Source organism: Phyllostomus hastatus, unplaced genomic scaffold, assembly GCF_019186645.2.
Source record: "Phyllostomus hastatus isolate PE091 unplaced genomic scaffold, TTU_PhHast_1.1 phas_contig_41, whole genome shotgun sequence".
In the NCBI taxonomy this organism is placed as follows: Eukaryota; Metazoa; Chordata; class Mammalia; order Chiroptera; family Phyllostomidae; genus Phyllostomus; species Phyllostomus hastatus.
The window spans coordinates 8,914,131-8,932,291 of NW_025333876.1; the positions used below are offsets into that span (position 1 = coordinate 8,914,131).

Here is an 18,161-nt window from a genome sequence, read left to right on the forward strand (position 1 = left end):
TAATGTCTCCTCTTTCACTTTTTATTGTATTCGAGTACTCTTTTTTCTTGATGAGTCTAGGTAAAAATTTGTCTATTTTGTTTCTCGTTATAAAAATCCAGCTCTTACCTTCACTGATCTTTCTGTTGTCTTTTTAAAGTCTATTTCATTTATCTCTGTTCTGATCTTCATTATTTCCTTCCTTTTGTCTTCTTTTTTGAGTTCTTTGAGGTGTAAAGTTGGGTTGAGATCTTACTTTTATTTATTGATTTGAAAGAGAAAGGAAGAGTAAGAGGGAGAGGAAGAGGGAGAAACATTAATTTGTTGTTCCATTTACTTATGCATTCATTGGTTAATTCTTGCATGTGCCTGAGTGGGGATTGAACCCTCAATCTCAGTATTGGGACAATGTTCTAACCAATTTAGCTATCTGGCAAAGGCTCTTTCTTATTTCTTGATAGGCATTTATTGCTATGAACTTCCTTCTGTGAACTGTTTTTGTTGCATTCCATGAGTTTTGGTGTGTTGTACCTGTATTTTCAATTGTCTCGAGGTATTTTTTTACATCTTCCTTTATCCACTGGTTTGGTTAGTACCATGTTATGTCTGCTTATTTGTGAATATCCCACTTTTGTTCTTGTAATTGACTTCTAGTTTCAAACCATTGTGGTTAGAAAAGATGTTTTGTAGCTCAATCTTCTTAAATTTAGTAAGACTTGTTTTGTGAACTAACAAAAGATCTACAGTGACCTCTCACCTATCATGGGAGTTACATTCCAGAGACCCCCGCGATAGGTGAAAATCCTCAAAGTAGTGGCATTATATTTATTTTATTATTTATATATATTTTAAGGCCTTATAAACCCTTCCCACACTCCTATAAACCTTTCCCACTCTCCTATTAACCTTTCCCACACTCTTATAAACATTTCATATGCTCTTAAGCAGTTTCTACACTCTTAAACCTACATAATTTTAACATATAAAATTCTATATGGGTACTCACCAGTGAAGTATATATAACTTTTTTTTTTTAAGATTTTATTTATTTATTTTTAGAGAGGGAAGGGAGGGAATGAGAGAGAGAGAGAGAGAGAGAGAAAGAAACATCAGTGTGTGGTTGCTGGGGGTCATGGCCTGCAACCCAGGCATATACCCTGGCTGGGAATCAAACCTGCGACACTGGTTCGCAGCCCGCGCTCAATCCACTGAGCTACGCCAGCCGGGGCTCAGGTATACTATAACTTGAATGATGAAGATCATGAATTATGTAGCTGTGCAGTACTGATGGCGATGAAGGTGATGACAATGAGATGAATGTACTACACAGCCAAGAAGAGCACTACAGCTCTTCTGAAGGCACCACTTCATCAGGTGCTTCATCAAGTGATGCAATATCTTCACCCTGGGCCGTAACTTCTATTTCCTCTGAAGGTGTAGGTGTAACTGATCTCTTCATCTGAGTGATGAATGTAGTTATGGGGAGTTGCTGGTGCTGCTTTTTATCCACAGAGGCAGCTTCTCCATGTAGAGAAATGCTCTTGAGTCCAAAGAATCTCTGAAATTTGTCAAACCAGCTCTTGCTGGCACTGAATGGGGTTGGTCCGGTGGGAGAAACACTCGATGGTCCCGCTTCTACGTCATTGTCCTTGTCTTCATCCTTGTCACTGTCATAAACATCCATGCTTTCTGCAAAACTATCATAAAGTTTCTTGCCTTTGTCTGATGGTGTTGGTATCCAGTGAGATATTCTTCCTGTAGTCATTTATCCACAGGGCCAATGTGGACTCCATTCTCACAATGGCCTTATTGTGGGAAGTGACCACCCTCTTTGCAGTCTTGTTAAAAGTCATTGTTGCTGTAGACCTAATATTCTTCTTGTCTTTCTTTATGTAGTGAACAATAGATTCGTTGATCCTGTAATGGCAGCCTATAGCCGCGTACCTTTTGCCTTCCTTTAACATGTCGAGAAGTTCCACCTTTTCTTTGATGGTAAGCATATTCCTCTGGTGCTTGGGTTCACTGCCAGAAGCCTTAAGAGGTGCAGAATGTTTGGGTGGCATTGTAGGGCTTGAAATAAATTCAAACTTTTACAAAAACTTCACAAAAACACAACACTGCCAAGCAACACTACACGCAGCAATCAGATATCGATGTGAAGTGGATAAGGAGAGATGCTGATCATATGGGTACAGTGCAGGAGAGCAAACAGGCTGATGCTACGGTCGCTGAGCCAATCAGCACCCAGGATACAGAACACAGTGCTGTGGTTGGTTGCCTTCCATTCCATCAGCCAACAGTGTGCTGTGTACACTCTCACGTTGGCAAACTTGTGCAAGTGGTAGTGGCGTACTGCATTTCCATTTTGTACAGTACAGTATTCATCCACTGATGAAATACATACTGTATTTTATTTTGATGTAATATTCTTTTAATACGTTTGAATTAACATTTTTTATATTTTAAATTTTAAGGCAAAAATAGTTAAAATAATAAATATTATATAACTACCTATATACCACAAAATCCTGCAATATAGTGAAAACTCTGCAATACAGAATTATATATATATATATATATATATATATATATATATATATTTAAACCTGTGATACAGTGAAGCCGCAATAAGTGAACCACAATATAGCAAGGGATGACTGTATTCTGAGATGAGAATGTTCCAAGTGTGCTTAAGAAGAATGTGTATTCTGTGACTTTTTGATGAAGTGTTCTATACACATCTGTTAAGTACATATAGACTAACACGTCATTTGAGGCAGATGTTTCTTTACTAACTTTGCTTTTGTTTGGATTATCTATCCACTGATGAAAGTTGGGTATTAAAGTCCCCAACTATTATTGTATTGTTGTCTATATCCCCCCTTTATGTCTGTTAATATTTACTTTATATATTTAGGTGCTCCTGCTTTGGGTACATAAATGTTCTTCTCTCAGATATCCATTAACTTCCTTCAAGTCTTCGCTCAAAACTTCTCACTGAGGTCTACCTGATCACTCTCTTTAAACGCTGCAACCTGCCCCTAACCTACCTACTCCCACACATTTGTCAAATTCCCTTACCTTAGTTTATTTTTTCCATAGCATTTACTTACTAATACATAATTTACTTATTTACAATGTTTATTATTTGACTTCCTCTTCTCAAAAGTAAATTCCAAAAATATGACTGTTTGTTTTGTCCACTAATATATCCCAACTGCCTAGAATACTGCCTGGAACATTATAGGTGCTAAGTAAATATTGTTGAATAAATAGAGAAAAGGGTAGAGTTAAGTTTACTAGTATTTCTTTAACATAATTAATCTAAAAAAGTTAAGAAACAACTCTTCTTTAATTAATAAATCATTGCGTGCAAACAGTGCTGAAGTTTCTGATAAAGAAATGTGAAATTCTAAAATTTGGACTTCATTCATCAGGCACCGAATCCTCTTCCTTTAAACAGGGCCACTGAATATGGTTAAGTTGGTTGTAAACTGAACAGAGATACCAGGTAGGGAAACAAGAGAGGCCAAAATTCATTAGGCTAAGACCACAAAGAAATGGGGTAGTCTTTCTAATATGCACAAAGGCAATGCCAGTACCCACTGGTTTTAAATAATCAAACTTTAAAAATTTAATAATGTTTTAAATAAACCCTTCCAAAATGTATTAGATATTTCCTGAAAAAAATAATTGTGTTTTGCCCTGGCTTTTGTGGCTCAGTTGGCTGGAGCATCGTCCTCTAGACTGAAAGGTTGCTGGTTTGATTCCTGGTTGGGGCACATACCCACGTTGTGGGTTCAGTCCCCAGTTGGAGCGTATACGAGAAGGTGATTGATCACTGTTTCTCTCTCACATCAATGAAAGAGTTTTTTTCTCTCTCTCTCTCGATTAAAAAAAAAAATCAGCCCTGGCTGGTGTGGCTCAGTGGATTGAGTGCCAGCCTGTGAACCGAAGGCTGACAGTTTGATTCCCAGTTAAGGCACATGCCTGAGTTGTGGGCCAGATGTCTAGTTGGGGGAATCTGATAGGGAAATGATCAATATATTTCTCACATATTGATGTCTCTCTACCTCTCTTTCTCCATCCTTTCTCCTCGCTCTAAAAATAAATTAATTAAAAAAAAATTTTAAATCAAAGGTTTAAATGTGAAATAAAAACAATTCCACCCTGGCTGGTGTAGCTCAGTGGACTGAGCACGGGCTGCGAACCAAAGTGTCGCAGGTTCAATTCCCAGTCAGGGTACATGTTTGGGTTGCGGACCATGACACACAGCAACCACACACTGATGTTTCTCTCTCTCTCTCTCCCTCCCTTCCCTCTCTAAAAAATAAATAAATAAAATCTTTAAAAAAAAATTCCAGAAGAAAAACATAGGAAAATATTTGCATAAATTTATAGCAAACAGATTAAAGCCAGAAATCATAATTTAAATGTACAGCTTTCAAATTTTAAAAAACCATAAACCAGAAGTTATAAAAGTACTGCTTTAAAATATAAAATTTTGATTTGATAAAAGTAAAACAGGATTATAAGATAAAACTTGGAAATATGGAAAAAACACTTCCAACTCATAACAGAAAGAAGATTAATGTCTGTAGAGACAGGAAAGAGATTAGAGATTATCTAGGCCTGGCAATATCACTTTGATTACTATAAAACTGCAGTAAGTCTCATCAACTCAAATAAAAGCAATTACTTCCCTAAAATTGGTATGTCTATTATTACAGTGTGGTTGAAAACAGTTTGGATCATTAAAAAGCAGCTCACAATAACCTGTTTAATATTCATTTATTTGCAAATACAGAGGGGAGGGGGGAGGAGACTGTGGGGAGAAGGGTTTTCAGGAACTACTATAAAGGACACATGGACAAAACCAAGGGGGAGGGTGGAAGCAAGGGAGGTTAGATGGGTTTGGAGGGGGTGAGGAGAAAATACAGATGACTGTAATTGAGCAACAATAAAATAATTTAAAAAATGTTGGTTAATCTTAAAAAAGTATTCATTTATTTGCAAATAAACACATATATATGAATGAAATATTAACTCTGATCTCTGATCCATTATAAATTCTAACTCATAAAATTAAAATAAAGTATATCTACTTGTAACAGATAATAAATTCTTTATGTATAGAGATCTTAAAAAGTCTTAAATACATGTTTTAAGATAGAAAAAGACTTACCATCCAAAATTTTATAAAGTACTGTAAAACTGTTGTAGCCACGAAAAGGCAATATAATAAGGAATACAATAAAAACAGCAGGAAGAATTTGTAATTAGAAAATCCCACACAGTTATTCACCCTAGAAGAATACAGAAGGTCACACTGTAAAAATAAAGACAAATCCATAAACTCACAAAAACAAAAACTAGAACGTTTGCCAGGGTTCAGGGAGGGGAAATGAGAAGTTGTTTAATGTGGACACAGTTTTGCAAGATGAAAAAGTTCTGAAGACTATTTGCACAATGTGAACATACTTAACACTACTGAACACTACAAATGGTTAAGGTGGTAAACTGTATGTTTTTCTTTATTACCACATCAATAATAATAAATAAGACATTTCAAAAACCTTAATTATTATTTGGAAATGGGTCATTTGGGAAGTAGGGAGTATGTCTTAATTGTGGGTATGTGTTTTTAATAAATCCTATAAGGAACCTGGAATTTTAATCTTAATTCTTAATATATAATTATTTGGGTAAATAACATCAGACACTATTTTTAAAGGAAAATATTTAATGTAAACATGTACATACATATATGTGTATATATCTATATATATATATCAGTCTTGTTGTATACAAATAACTAAATTGCCCTTGAAAATTTAGGAATGATGAGGTTTATAAATCACTCTAAATTCTCTCCTTCCTGCCTCCCCACCCCAATATGTGACTTCCTGTATTTTTATACATACCAAGGACAGTGATGATCCATCTTAAGAATACATCTAAAAAACAAATAAGCATAAGAAAATTCATGCAGAGTATTATCCTAATTCTAACTGCAGATAATTTTCCTCAATTTTTTCTTTTTACAAATACATCCTGGAAAAACCAACCCAGTAAACACTAGATTAGAGAAAATTTCTGATATTTCCACTAACATTTTCATAGGTAAGACATAACAATTTTTTTATACTGAGAATTCAGCAGAGCATAGATAGTTGCCTTGGACTGTATCAAGTGACATTTTAATATACAGATATGATACATAGAGCACTTGGTACGTTAGCTAGTCCAACTCACAAATCAGTTGAAGGAAATAAAGTGAAATACAGACAATCTTTATTTTAAACATATGCAAATCATAAAAATAAAACTTTAGAAGCAACTGTGTTAAAATATTAACTTTGACAGGTTTATAAATGGTTATTTTTCCCATATATTTTATAGAATTCTACACCATAGATAAGCACTACTATACTTTTATAATCAGAAAAAAAATCCCAAAATTTGCCTCCCCACCAGTATATGTAACCTATATATTTATAAAGTCAAACCACAGATCATCTCAAATAACATAACAAATGAGTGAACTAATACCCAGAAGGTTAAATAGCTTGTCTAGCTCAAGTTGAAGGATTAACTGGGATTCCCAAACAAGGGATCTTTCCTTCCACACACTACCTTCTTACAAGCACACAAGGAATAAAATCTTTCAAGTTTTTCTGGGAACAATGTTACAGGTGGAAATCGAAAAAACATTTTTGTGTGTGGTTTGTTAGGTTTTAATATCAACAACAATAATAAAAAACAAGAAAATTGTCATTTTGGTCTTTTTAATCTAGGAAAAAATATTCTTAAGGGGGTTATTACTTGTTCATCAATATTATGTTAAGCGTGAACATAAAAAATACATTTAAAGAAAATTCCACTGACTACTATAGGAACTATTATCAAAGACTACTCCAAAGCACATTCTAGCTTATGGAAATATTTATGTTAGCCCACGTGTGTAGCAAATAATGGGAGAGGATGAAGTGTTTTTTGCTAAGTATAAAGCATATAAAATGTTTCTTTCCTTTTTCTCCTGTCACCAATTTCCAATGCTGGGGGTAAAGGGAAGCAAATGAGGGTAACACTTACATGTCACATGCTGAGCAATGATGCGCACGGTCAGGTTTAATCAACTGACATCTTTCACAGTACCTGATGGCTACATTTAAGAATTAAAAGGAAGTTGTTGAGAATGTACAAGGTCAGTGAATTTGACTATAAAATTTTCTTTCATTTCTTTTATAAATAACTCTGGGAAAATTGACAAGTAGTTATTTTGTCATCAGGTTTGATACTAATTCTCCCACTGACTAGCTGGTGACCTTGGGGTAGCAATTCACTTTCTAAAAGCCTCACTTCCCTCTTCTGTAAGTGCAAAATATACCAAGTGTAATGAACTACTTTTCAGATTAAAATGAAACCTTCTAGAATATATCAGATTCTCAATTAAGCAGTAAGTATAATAAAATTATTATTTCTAATAAAATATAAAGTTAGACTCTATGATGGGAAAAGATAGTGAGGGAGAGAAAACCAGAGAGATTAAAAAGTGTACAAACAGCCATAATGGAGAACACCCAGGAACAGATTTACTCCACAGATATCTCCTGATGCCTGGTTAGTGAAACACTGTGTTAGAGACCTGGGGGAACTCTTGGCTGCCAGACGCTTAGATAAAGTTAATGAGGTGAGATGGACATTGTTAACTAAAAGGCAGTGACTTGTAGTCTACCAGGTAGAAATTTGAGATGTTCCAAGAAGACTTTCTAAATCACTTCTCGTTAAAAATGAATAGAAGCTTAACAGAGGTGCATAGTGAATTAAAACTTTAAACTGGATTTAGAGAGGAGAAAATAATCATTCCAGGCAGAGAAAAAGACAAAAAAGAAAAGTGGATAAGGACAATGCGTTAGTGGAGCTGACAGAGAGAAACAGTATGGGACAAAGCTAGAGATAACTGCTGGTTGAATCAAGACTGGAGGGGAGAAGGTTTATAAAGATACATTATGTTTCCTGAATAGATAATGGTATGTCCACATGGCTTGAAAAAGCACAAAGAAGAATTCAGTGAGAAGGTCCCACCCTGGTACTTGGGCCCCCAAATCCTCTCTGTGAAGGCAGCTCCATTACTTTCAATGATCTCTAGTCTATAAAGGGTCGATTTTCTGTAACATGTATTCTGTAGTTTTGTTATTTAAAGATGAATGTGTAGTGCTTCTATAATAAGAAAAAAGAAACAAAAAGCTCCAGCATTTGAGATTCTAAGCAGTTGAAATCCAGTATAAAATGCTTCCCCAGAGCAGGATTTGCCAGTAGTGAGAACATAAGGCACAAGTCCCAGACCTGGCCATTGGGGATGCTGGATACCTCACTACACCCTATGTCTTCAACTATGAAATGGGGACAAGTGCAGCACCCATTTCACCCAGAGTTGTTCTGAGGATTAAACAATCACCAATAAAGTGCTTAGAATGATTTCTAGTGTAGTGTTCAATACATAAAGGGTATTGTTCAGATTAGAGGACAGACATTAGCAATAATGAAAAGTAGTAAAGCTTTAAGGGTAAAAGTTTTACATCATGCCTCCTAACTCTTTGGGGCACATATACTGCAATTAAAATCAGATGCTCTTGCTATGAATAGGTTACTTGAAAAATGACCCAAAATTTTGTGTATAATCTCAGGGCTTCATAAATTCTCTGAACTCTTAGACCCTGGGTTAAAAATATCTAATCTGCAGAACTATAATTACTAACAATTATTGTAAACCAGACCTTTCATAATTAAATATAAAAAAGGATTATTTTAAATTAGATATCATTTACTGACAATTTATTACGTACAAAGATCCATACTAAGTGCTTATCTCATTTATGAATCTCATTTAATACTTCCACTAACCCAGAGAGGTAGATATTATTATCCTAATTTTAAAGTGAGGAAACTAGGGCTTAGAAAGTTTAAGTGACTTTCACTGTATTAGTAATGGAAAGTTGAGGTTTGATCTGAAATCCATGTTTTCATTTCATATAGCAATATACCAGTTATGCAGAAAGGACAGCAATAAGTGCATAAAAAAATTAAAAACTTGGTCAAATATACCCTCCAAAATCTTGTGCAAACTTTATACTTTTAAAAACTCACAATGTGTATATAACTATACAAAAAAGAAGTACTTTTATTTTCCCTTGGAATTGACAAGCATGGTGGGTTCTGAAGCCAGAGTTCTTCAATCTAAACCTGTTTTCTCCCATATATCTGTCTGACCTTGAAATAGTTATTGAGTACTTAAGCCCTTCAGCATTTCTGTTTCCTATTCTATAAAGTGTATACAACAGTATCACCCTCACAGGACTGTTGTGAAGTTTAAATGAGTTCATGCACATAAAGCACTTAGAACAGAATAATTGTTAGTTATTACTATTATCTAGCATTTGAATGAATTAATGAGTTATATAATACATAATTAAAACAACTTCCTGTATTTAAATGAACACTTTGTTGATTCATAGTTTCACCCCTATCATAAGACTACCCTTGAGAAAAGGAAGCTGCTACTGTACTCACATATCTCTCAATGGAGGCAGTGGGACAGTAGACATACCAACAACTTCGGGACCACAAAAACCTAAGTTCAAATTCTGGCTCTCTGATATTAGCTTTATAACTCTGAACAAGTTTTTTATCCCTTTGTGTCTTACTTCTCTCCTTTTCAAGTTAGCACATTCTTGATTTTTAAAAAGTTACTTGGTGAGGACACACAATATTAAAATTCAAACCCAAATTTCCAAATGATAGTTTACTAAGAATAATAACTGAAGCTTTTAGTCATAAAGATTAAGTTGGAAAAGAAAGAACATGCAAAGAAAAGAGACTCACATTAAGGAGAGCCTCTTAAAAAAATCTATCAATATATGTACACATCTATATCTACAATACCACAGAAGATACAAACACGGGGAAATCTTGTTCCTGCCCATGTTATTTGTGGAATTACAATATCCATTTAACAGTCAAATCACATAAATATATCTTGGCAGGAATGACCATATTATAAAAATTATTTGAGCAGGAAAGGTTAAGATTAATTTTTCTTACTCCTTGAGCCTGACGTGGTATAGATAGGTAAACCCCTGGCTGTTCTTCTCAAAATTTCTTGTTGTCGTTCTTGGCTGAATTCTTTTTCATAATGTTCCCTTTCAGAATTGGACAAGTAGAACTATAAAAGCAGAAATAATTATTAATTTTTTAATCCCATAATTATGAACTATTACATTCATAAAAACAAAGTTTATTCATAATAGAAAAAAAAGCCAAAATTTTCTTTACAAAGGCAAAACTTTTCTTTGAATTTCTTTAAGATAAGTACATTTTAATAAAATTTATACCTGACATATTAAAAATGTTTTCTATTTAATAATAACAACAAAGAACATGAACTAAATATTTTGCATCTTGTTTTTTTTTAAAGAGAAAAATTCCTCCATCAAAAAGGTAATGAAAATTTTGGTGTTTGAAAGTTAAGTGTCAAGATTTTTAATTTTTGAAAAAATGTCTATGGATTCATTTGCTTTGACTACAAGACTAAATCACAAACCTTGGGGTCCTACTCTTTTCTGGCCAAATGTCCCAATGAGTAAAAGTCATTCTTTTACTACTCTGTTTTAGCTTTTAAAAAGCTAGCCAAATAGGACTACTGTCTCCAGAATTATTAAGGACAGTCAAGGCAACAATAGGAGTCTCTTTTTCTCAAGCAAAGACTCCTTTATGGAGTTGTTTCTAGTTTTCATTTAAGTTTTTATTCCCATAATATAACTTGCATATAACTATATGCATCTCTTAAATAGCATTTTCCCTACAAAGGACTTCCGTTATTCTTCTTTTGATGTCATCCTAGTACCTTAAGGAACTCCAGTTTTATGATTCTATTCCATGTAACCAGGAGCTTTATGTTTCTATCAGTGTTTATTTCACAAAAGTTTTTTTATAACTAAAAATGGCTTGAGACTTGCTTTTGATTATGCTTTATATGTTAACAATACTATTCCTCAATTTTTATTTACCTATACAGTTTTGCTCAAAAACACCTAAGGAATAATGTCTGGAATTTTATCTTTTTATATTTACATATTTTGGTCTGCCTGTTAGCTCAAATACCAAAACTCCCCACACTTTAAAAAAAATTTTTTTTGATCTTCACCTGAGGACATGCCCATTGATTTTAAAGAGAGATGAAGTGAGGGAGAGAGCAAGAAACATCAATGTAAAACAGAAACATCGATTGGTTGCCTCTCATACATGCCTCAACTGGGAATCGAACCTGCTACCTAAGTATTTGCCATAACTAGGAATTGAATTCACAACTTCCAGTTTACAGGACAATGCTTCAGCTGAACCACATGGGGGGGTTAAATTCCATATATTCTTGATGCCTTATCATCAACAACAGTATTAGCTTATCAATGTAGCCTATTCTATTATAAATAAGGCATTAGTTTGGCATAGAAGAGCGAGCTGTGGTCGAGGAAACTGATCCCAATAGGCTCAGGTTACTGTCTGAGACTGCACAATTACTGGCAGAGCTGGTAATTAAATTCAAGTCTTTTGAGTTCGAGCTCTAGCATGTTTCCTCCAGTACTGCTGATGTAAAATACATGCTGTTGCTTTTCACAGACTATTGCTCTAACTAGACTGAAACACCACAAAATGGAAGTGTCTATTTAGGTTACTGGGTCTGGCTCCCTCAATCCAATCTTGATGGTACAAGCAATCCCAAATTACTTATAAAAAATAATAAGTTACATAGAGAGGACAGAAAGAAGTCAGAGACATTTCCCCTGATCATACACTTGAGACTTAAGGTCACTTTAACCTAGGTAGGCAGGAATCTTCAGACCACCTTTCCAAGATCTAGGCCCTCTTGAATTTTTCAGGTACAGAAATACTTACCTATTTTGCAAGATGGCCCATTATCTTAAAAGGAATTATAACTTGTTAAAAAGTTCTTCCCTGCAAGTCCATGTCTTTGAAACATTTATAAGTAGAGAATAAAAATCTTATAGTATGACTGAGAGAAAAGGACCTAGGTTTGGGACCACAAGGACACCAGGTGGCCAGAAAGAAATCCAGACTGTAAAATACCATCTTTTACTCCCTACTCAGAAATACAGAGGTACCTACTTTTATTTCCCTTCTAACTGCAGATGCAATAACTAGCATTCTCATGTGCAGCTGGCTGATGAAGTGTTGACTGCTATTCCACCTTCCTGGGATGGTGGTAACAAACAGTTCGATATTTTGGCCCTCACAGCCCAGGGGGCAAAGACGGATGTTAAGCAATCTGACAGAGGAGGAAGTAGATAGACTCTGAAACAGAAAATTCCACAAGCCCACCTTTTTCAAAAAGTTTGTCTTTTCATACAAGTCCACTCTGTCCCCAGCTTATAAAAGCAGCCAAGCAGAGCCCAGTTTAAAGGACCTTTCCTGCCCTGGCTGGTGTGGCTCAGTGGATTGAGTAGTGACTTATGAACCAAATAGTCGCCAGTTGGATTCCTAGTCAGGGTACATGCCTAGGTTGCTGGCCTGGTCCCCAGTTGGGGGCACATGAGAGGCAACCACACATTGATGTTTCTCTCCCTCTCTTTCTCCCTGCCTTCCCCTCTCTAAAAATAAATAAATAAAATCTTAAAAAGAAAAGAAAGAAAACCAGAAACCAGGAAGGAAGGGAGGGAGGGAGGGAGGGAAAGAAGAAAAGAAAAGAAAAGAAAAGAAAAGAAAAAAAGAAAAGAAAAGAAACTTACTGTCTCTCTTGTGCTCAAGCATAAACCTAATAAAATCTGGCCAGGGAGGCTTCTGGTCAAGATGGCAGAGTAGGTAATTGATGTACTCACCTCCTCCCACAAACACATCAAAACCATAACTAAAATACAAAACAACCGTCATTCAGAACCTCCTGAAACCTAGCTAAACAGAAGTCCTACAACTATGGATATGATGAAGAAGCCACTACAAAACTGGTAAAAAAGGTAAAGATGCAGAACAGACTGGTCACATGCCCATGTATGGCAGTTAAAGGTCACAAAGGATAGGTTGTCTGTGGAGGTCTCCCCTTGTAACTGGGCAACATGGGCTCCAGCCACTTGTTGTCTCCATGTATAAGCAGGGAACAAAGATTTGTTAGTAAAGAAATAGGTTTTTATTAACAGGGTTCCCAATTTGAGGGGGCCATTCCTGCTCTGAGCTCACCAAGCCAACCTTTCCCGTAAAGCACAGAAAACCAACCACCTTCAGGAAGATTAATGTCTAAATCCATGTCCAGAAGTTCCCCATTATTGCTTATCTGTAGCCCAAGGTTATTACTCAAATGGGTCTCCATCTCTACAGCTCTGGGCTCTCTCTCTCTCTCTGGAGCCAGGATGGCCATCACTGCATAGCAGCTTGATCTCTCTCAGGGTCTAGGGTGTGCTGCCAGAACACTCCAGACAGTCGTGCAGGGGAAGCTCCATCCACAAGGAATTTCCCAGCTTAGGCCTCTGTGAGCTAATCTCAGGGTGAGAAAGAGTAGAAGTAGCCCAGGACCCATATGCCATGCTGCAATGGGTTGTAGCATCCCAAGGGCTAGAGTCCAGTGAAGGACACATCCCAGCAAGGGACCATGCCTCCCGGAGCTGGCTTCCAAACACGCAAGGCATAAGCCCTGAGCACTCTCCAACCAGGGGTGTGAGGAAAGCAAGAGGGCCCAAGAAGACAAAAGGACAAGAGGCCCAGAGGCCAAGAGCCAAGCTTCTGCCCACCTTCTGTTTAAAAGGCCTCTCCCCAAATCCCATATACACTGAAAACCAGTGGGAATATCCAGCTTTTCAACCAATAAGGCCCAGTGTCAGCCATATTTGCCTTTTCCCCTCTTCCAGCTGACATGTTTATTAGCAAGGGGGCAAAGTCTTAAGCCATGCATACTCGGTACAAGCTTCCTTCTGCTGAGTCACGAGCTGCTTGTCTGCCTTGGAGAATCTCCCTCTGGAGCGTTAACTGCTTTTAATCTTCAATTCCACCTTGGGGTTTTTTCTCCCTGTCCCCTGCCTTCTCCAGCAACTTGTACTGACTACTTACTTTGTCACACCCTGAGGAGTGAGGTGTCCCAGCCCCACATTATGCATCTCCCCAGAATAGGGTTCCACTGCTGGGAAGAGCACTTCCCATAACTTCTGGCTGTATAAAACAAAGATTGTGGTTGAGTGAGGCTGAGGACTCCTGATGTCCCAGGTGTTCCTCTTAAAGGGCCTGTGCATAAACTTGCTGATGATCTCACTCGCTCTGAGGTCCAGCATTAAGGCAACACTCAAAAAGTTTCATATGGGGCCATGGGTGGTGTGGTTCAGTGGATTGAGTGCCAGCTTGCAAACCAAAGAGTTGCTAGTTCTATTCCCAGTCAGGGTACATGCCTGAGTTTCAGGCCAGGTCCCTAGTAGGGGGCATGTGAGAGGCAATCACACACTGATGTTTTTCTCCTTTTTTCTCCTTCCCTTCCCCTCTCTCTAAAAATAAATTAATAAAATCTTTTTAAAAAAGTTTCATATGGGTACACAGGAGGAGGAACTGAATTGTCTGACATCAGTATGAGGGCTAGAGGGGCAACTTTCTCCCAGAAGTGCTGACAGAAGCCACTGTTCTTTTGCTGAGCCCTCCCCACATAGAAGCAGCAGGTGGACACCATATCTGAGCCTCCATCAACCTAGCTCACACTGTTCTCCCCACCCTGCTGATTCCCAGAGACCCCGCCCCACTCAAATTGTGGGCCCACCTACGTCATTTCCTGTGGCTTTTTCACACACACAGCCTATCTTGGCTCATGCTTCAGATTTTCCTAATATCTCTCAAGCACGCAGCATCTAGTCCCTGTGTACTCCATACCTGTTGCTGTGACCCCGGGCCTGGCAGTAGCAGCAGCTGCCAATCCCAGCATAAGTAGCAGCCAATAGATAGCTTTGTAGGTCATATCCACTGGCCCTGAGCAGGACTTAGGCAGCTGAACTGGGCCTCCACCTCTCAAGATGATCCAGAGTTAGTGCACCTGCTGGACAGCTTTAGACCATGTCAAAGCACCATACAACCACCTCCACAAGCAACATATGCAAGGGTCTGACTCAGTGGGCACCAGAGCCCCCTGAAGAGAGTCCTGGTCCATGGGGTTGACTGCTACACAGCAGATCCTCAACAATCATCCACAGCCAGTCCTGGAAGCCAATTGGCCTGGAAATAAATCCTTCTCATTGACATGCCAACAGCAATCAAGGTTCAACTCCAAAAGGAGGGTGCATACAGCTCACATGAGCACCCAGCTCTGATAAACAGGAAAGCAGTGCCACTAAGCCACAGGTGGCAAACACAAGGCCCAAGGGCTGAATCCAGCCCTCCACCTTTTTTTATCCAGCCCAGCACCTTGTTTCTACCTGACAGCAGCACTGAGCTCCTGATTAACTGTTAAGGAGTAGTTATATTTATACAGTCCTAAAATTATATTTGGCCCTTTGAAGGCAACCATGAGGCTAATGTGGCCCCTGGTGAAAATGAGCTTGACACCCCTGCACTAGGCCCCAAAGGACACAACTATAATACATAAGGCCACCCTACTTAATACATAAGGCCACCCTACCTACCACCCCACCAGCAGCTGTACCTGATTCAAACACAAGGAGGAAACCAAAATGAGGAGACAAAGAAACATGGCCCAAAGAAAGAACACAATAAAACTCAAGAAAAAAGAACTAAACAAAATGGAGATGCAGAGCTCAAAACACTGGTCATAAGAATGCTCAATGAACTTAGTGAGAACTTCAACAGCATAAAATAGAACCAGTCAGAAATAACGGATACACTAAAATGAAGAATAATTTATAGGGATTCAACAGTAGAGTGTATGATGCCAAGAACAAATCATCCATATGGAACACAAGGAAGCAAAAAAACACTTTATCAGAACAGAAAAAGAAAAAAAATCCAAAAAAGTGAGGATAGTATAAGGAGCCTCTGGGAAAACTTCAAGGATAACCAAAAATTTTGCATTATTGTGGGTCATGGAAGGAGAAGAGAGAGGGCAAGGAATTAAAAACCTATTAGAAAATGCAATGACAGAAAAATTTCCCTAACTTGGTAAAGGAGACATATAGTCTAAGGAATCACAGAAAGTCCCAAACAAGATGAACACAAAGAGGTTGACACCAAGACACATCATAATTAAAAAGTCAAAGGTTAAAGACAGAGAGAATGAATCTTAAAAGCAGTGAGAGAAGGACAGTTAGTTACCTATAAGGGAGCTCTCATAAGACTCATTTCTCAACAGAAACTTTGCGGGCCAGAAGGGACTGGCAAGAAATACTCAAAGTGATGAAAAGCAAGGACCTCCAACCAAGATTTCTAGACCTAGCAAAGCTATCATTTGAAATCAAAGGACATTTAGAGAGCTTCCCAGAAAAGAAAAAGCTAAAGGAGTTAGTTCATTACCACCAAAGCAGTATTATAAGAAATGATAAAGGGTCTTCTTTAAGAAGAAGAAAAAAGGTTAAATATATAAATAACAAAATGGCAATAAACACATATCTTTCAACAATTACTTTAAATGCAAATGGATAAATGCTCCAATCAAAAGACATATGGTGGATGAATGGATAACAAGACGCCTATGCTGTCTAGAAGAGACTCACTTCGGATTGAAAGATACTCACAGACTGAAAGTAAAGGGATGGAAAAAAATATTTTGTGAAAATGGAAACAAAAAGAAATGTGTGGTAGCAATACTTATACCAGACAAAATAGACTTTAAAACAAAGGCTATAACAAGAGACAAAGAAGGACCCAGAAATTCCACTTCTGGGTATTTATCTAACAAAACCCAAATACTATATCAAAAAGGCATATACATCTATATACTCATTGCAGCATTATTTTGTAACCAAGATGTAGAAGCAACCTAAGTGTCCATTAATAGTTGACTGGATAAAAAAGAAGTGGTGCACGTATACAATGGAATATGACTCAGCCATAAAAAGAATGAAATCCTGCCATCTGTAACAACATGGATAGACCTAGAAGAAATTGTGCTGAGTGAAATAAGTCAGACAGAAGAAGACAAATATAAACTTGTATGTGGAATCTGAGAAACAAAATACACAAACAAGCAGAATAGAAACAGACTCACAGATACAGAGAACATTTTGATGGTTGCCAGTTGAAGGTGGGTTGGGGGTGATGGGCAAAAAATGGTGAAGGGATTAAGAAGTACAAATTGGTAGTTACAGAACAGTCATGGGGATGTAAAGTACAACATAGGGAATATGGTCAATAATATTTTAATAACTATGTATGGTGCCAGGTGGGTACTAGATTTATCAGGGTAATCATCTTATAAATATCTAATCACTAGGTTGTACACCTTAAACTAATATGATACGGTACTAAAAATTTAAAAAGTAATTAAAAAAAAAATCTGTGTGACCCTGGCTAAGTAACTCAGTTGGTTAGAGCATTGTCCTGATATGTCAAGGTTGCAGGTTCACCTCTAGTCAAGGCACATACAAGAAGCCACCAATGAATGTATTAATAAGTACAGTAACAAATTGATGTTTCTCTTGTTCTCTCTCTCTCTCCCCCCCTCCCTCTTCCCCTTCCTCTCTCCCTCTCTTGCCCTAAAAATCAATCAATAAAAAAATATTTCTGTCTGGAAATTTTCCTGGGGTTTCCTCTTGATTTCTATCTTGGGGAACCTAAGAACCCCAATGCCAGTAACATGACATTAAATACATATCTGGATAGGAGATGTTGTAACCAAATTTTGATTTCCTTGTAAAATCTGAACAAATTTTTATGGGCTGTCCTATTTGTAACCTGCCATAGTATTCCAGGCCTCAACATCATTATTTTTCCTTTAGAACTAAGGTCATAAATTATGAAAAGCTTAAATCAAATGAAAATTTAAAGAGATGCCAGAATTTTAAATGAAGCATGGAATAAAACAAAGTTTAAAATGAATTAGAATTTTGAAATTATTACTAGAATTCTGTTTTCCATTAAAAGCTACCAAACAGAATTCAAACTATAAAATGTCATTTTAAATTCAGTGTTCAGACAATTCGATTTAAATATATATTGCCTTGGCTGGGTAGTCAGTTGGTTAGAGTGTC

The 18,161-nt window shown here is 37.1% G+C and overlaps 1 protein-coding gene across 5 annotated transcripts in view; it reads right to left on the reverse strand.

Annotated features, from left to right (window-relative positions):
* ZDHHC20 (zinc finger DHHC-type palmitoyltransferase 20) overlaps positions 1-18,161 on the reverse strand; it is a 72,577-nt gene that overhangs the window by 28,211 nt on the left and 26,205 nt on the right. For all 5 annotated transcript variants that reach the window (XM_045844941.1, XM_045844942.1, XM_045844943.1 and 2 more), the window contains exons 4-7: positions 10,084-10,204; positions 7,075-7,144; positions 5,904-5,936; positions 5,165-5,285 (exon numbers count right to left, since the gene is read on the reverse strand). In XM_045844941.1, coding sequence (XP_045700897.1) covers positions 5,165-5,285; positions 5,904-5,936; positions 7,075-7,144; positions 10,084-10,204 — 345 coding nt within the window. The remainder of the gene's footprint in view (positions 1-5,164; positions 5,286-5,903; positions 5,937-7,074; positions 7,145-10,083; positions 10,205-18,161) is intronic.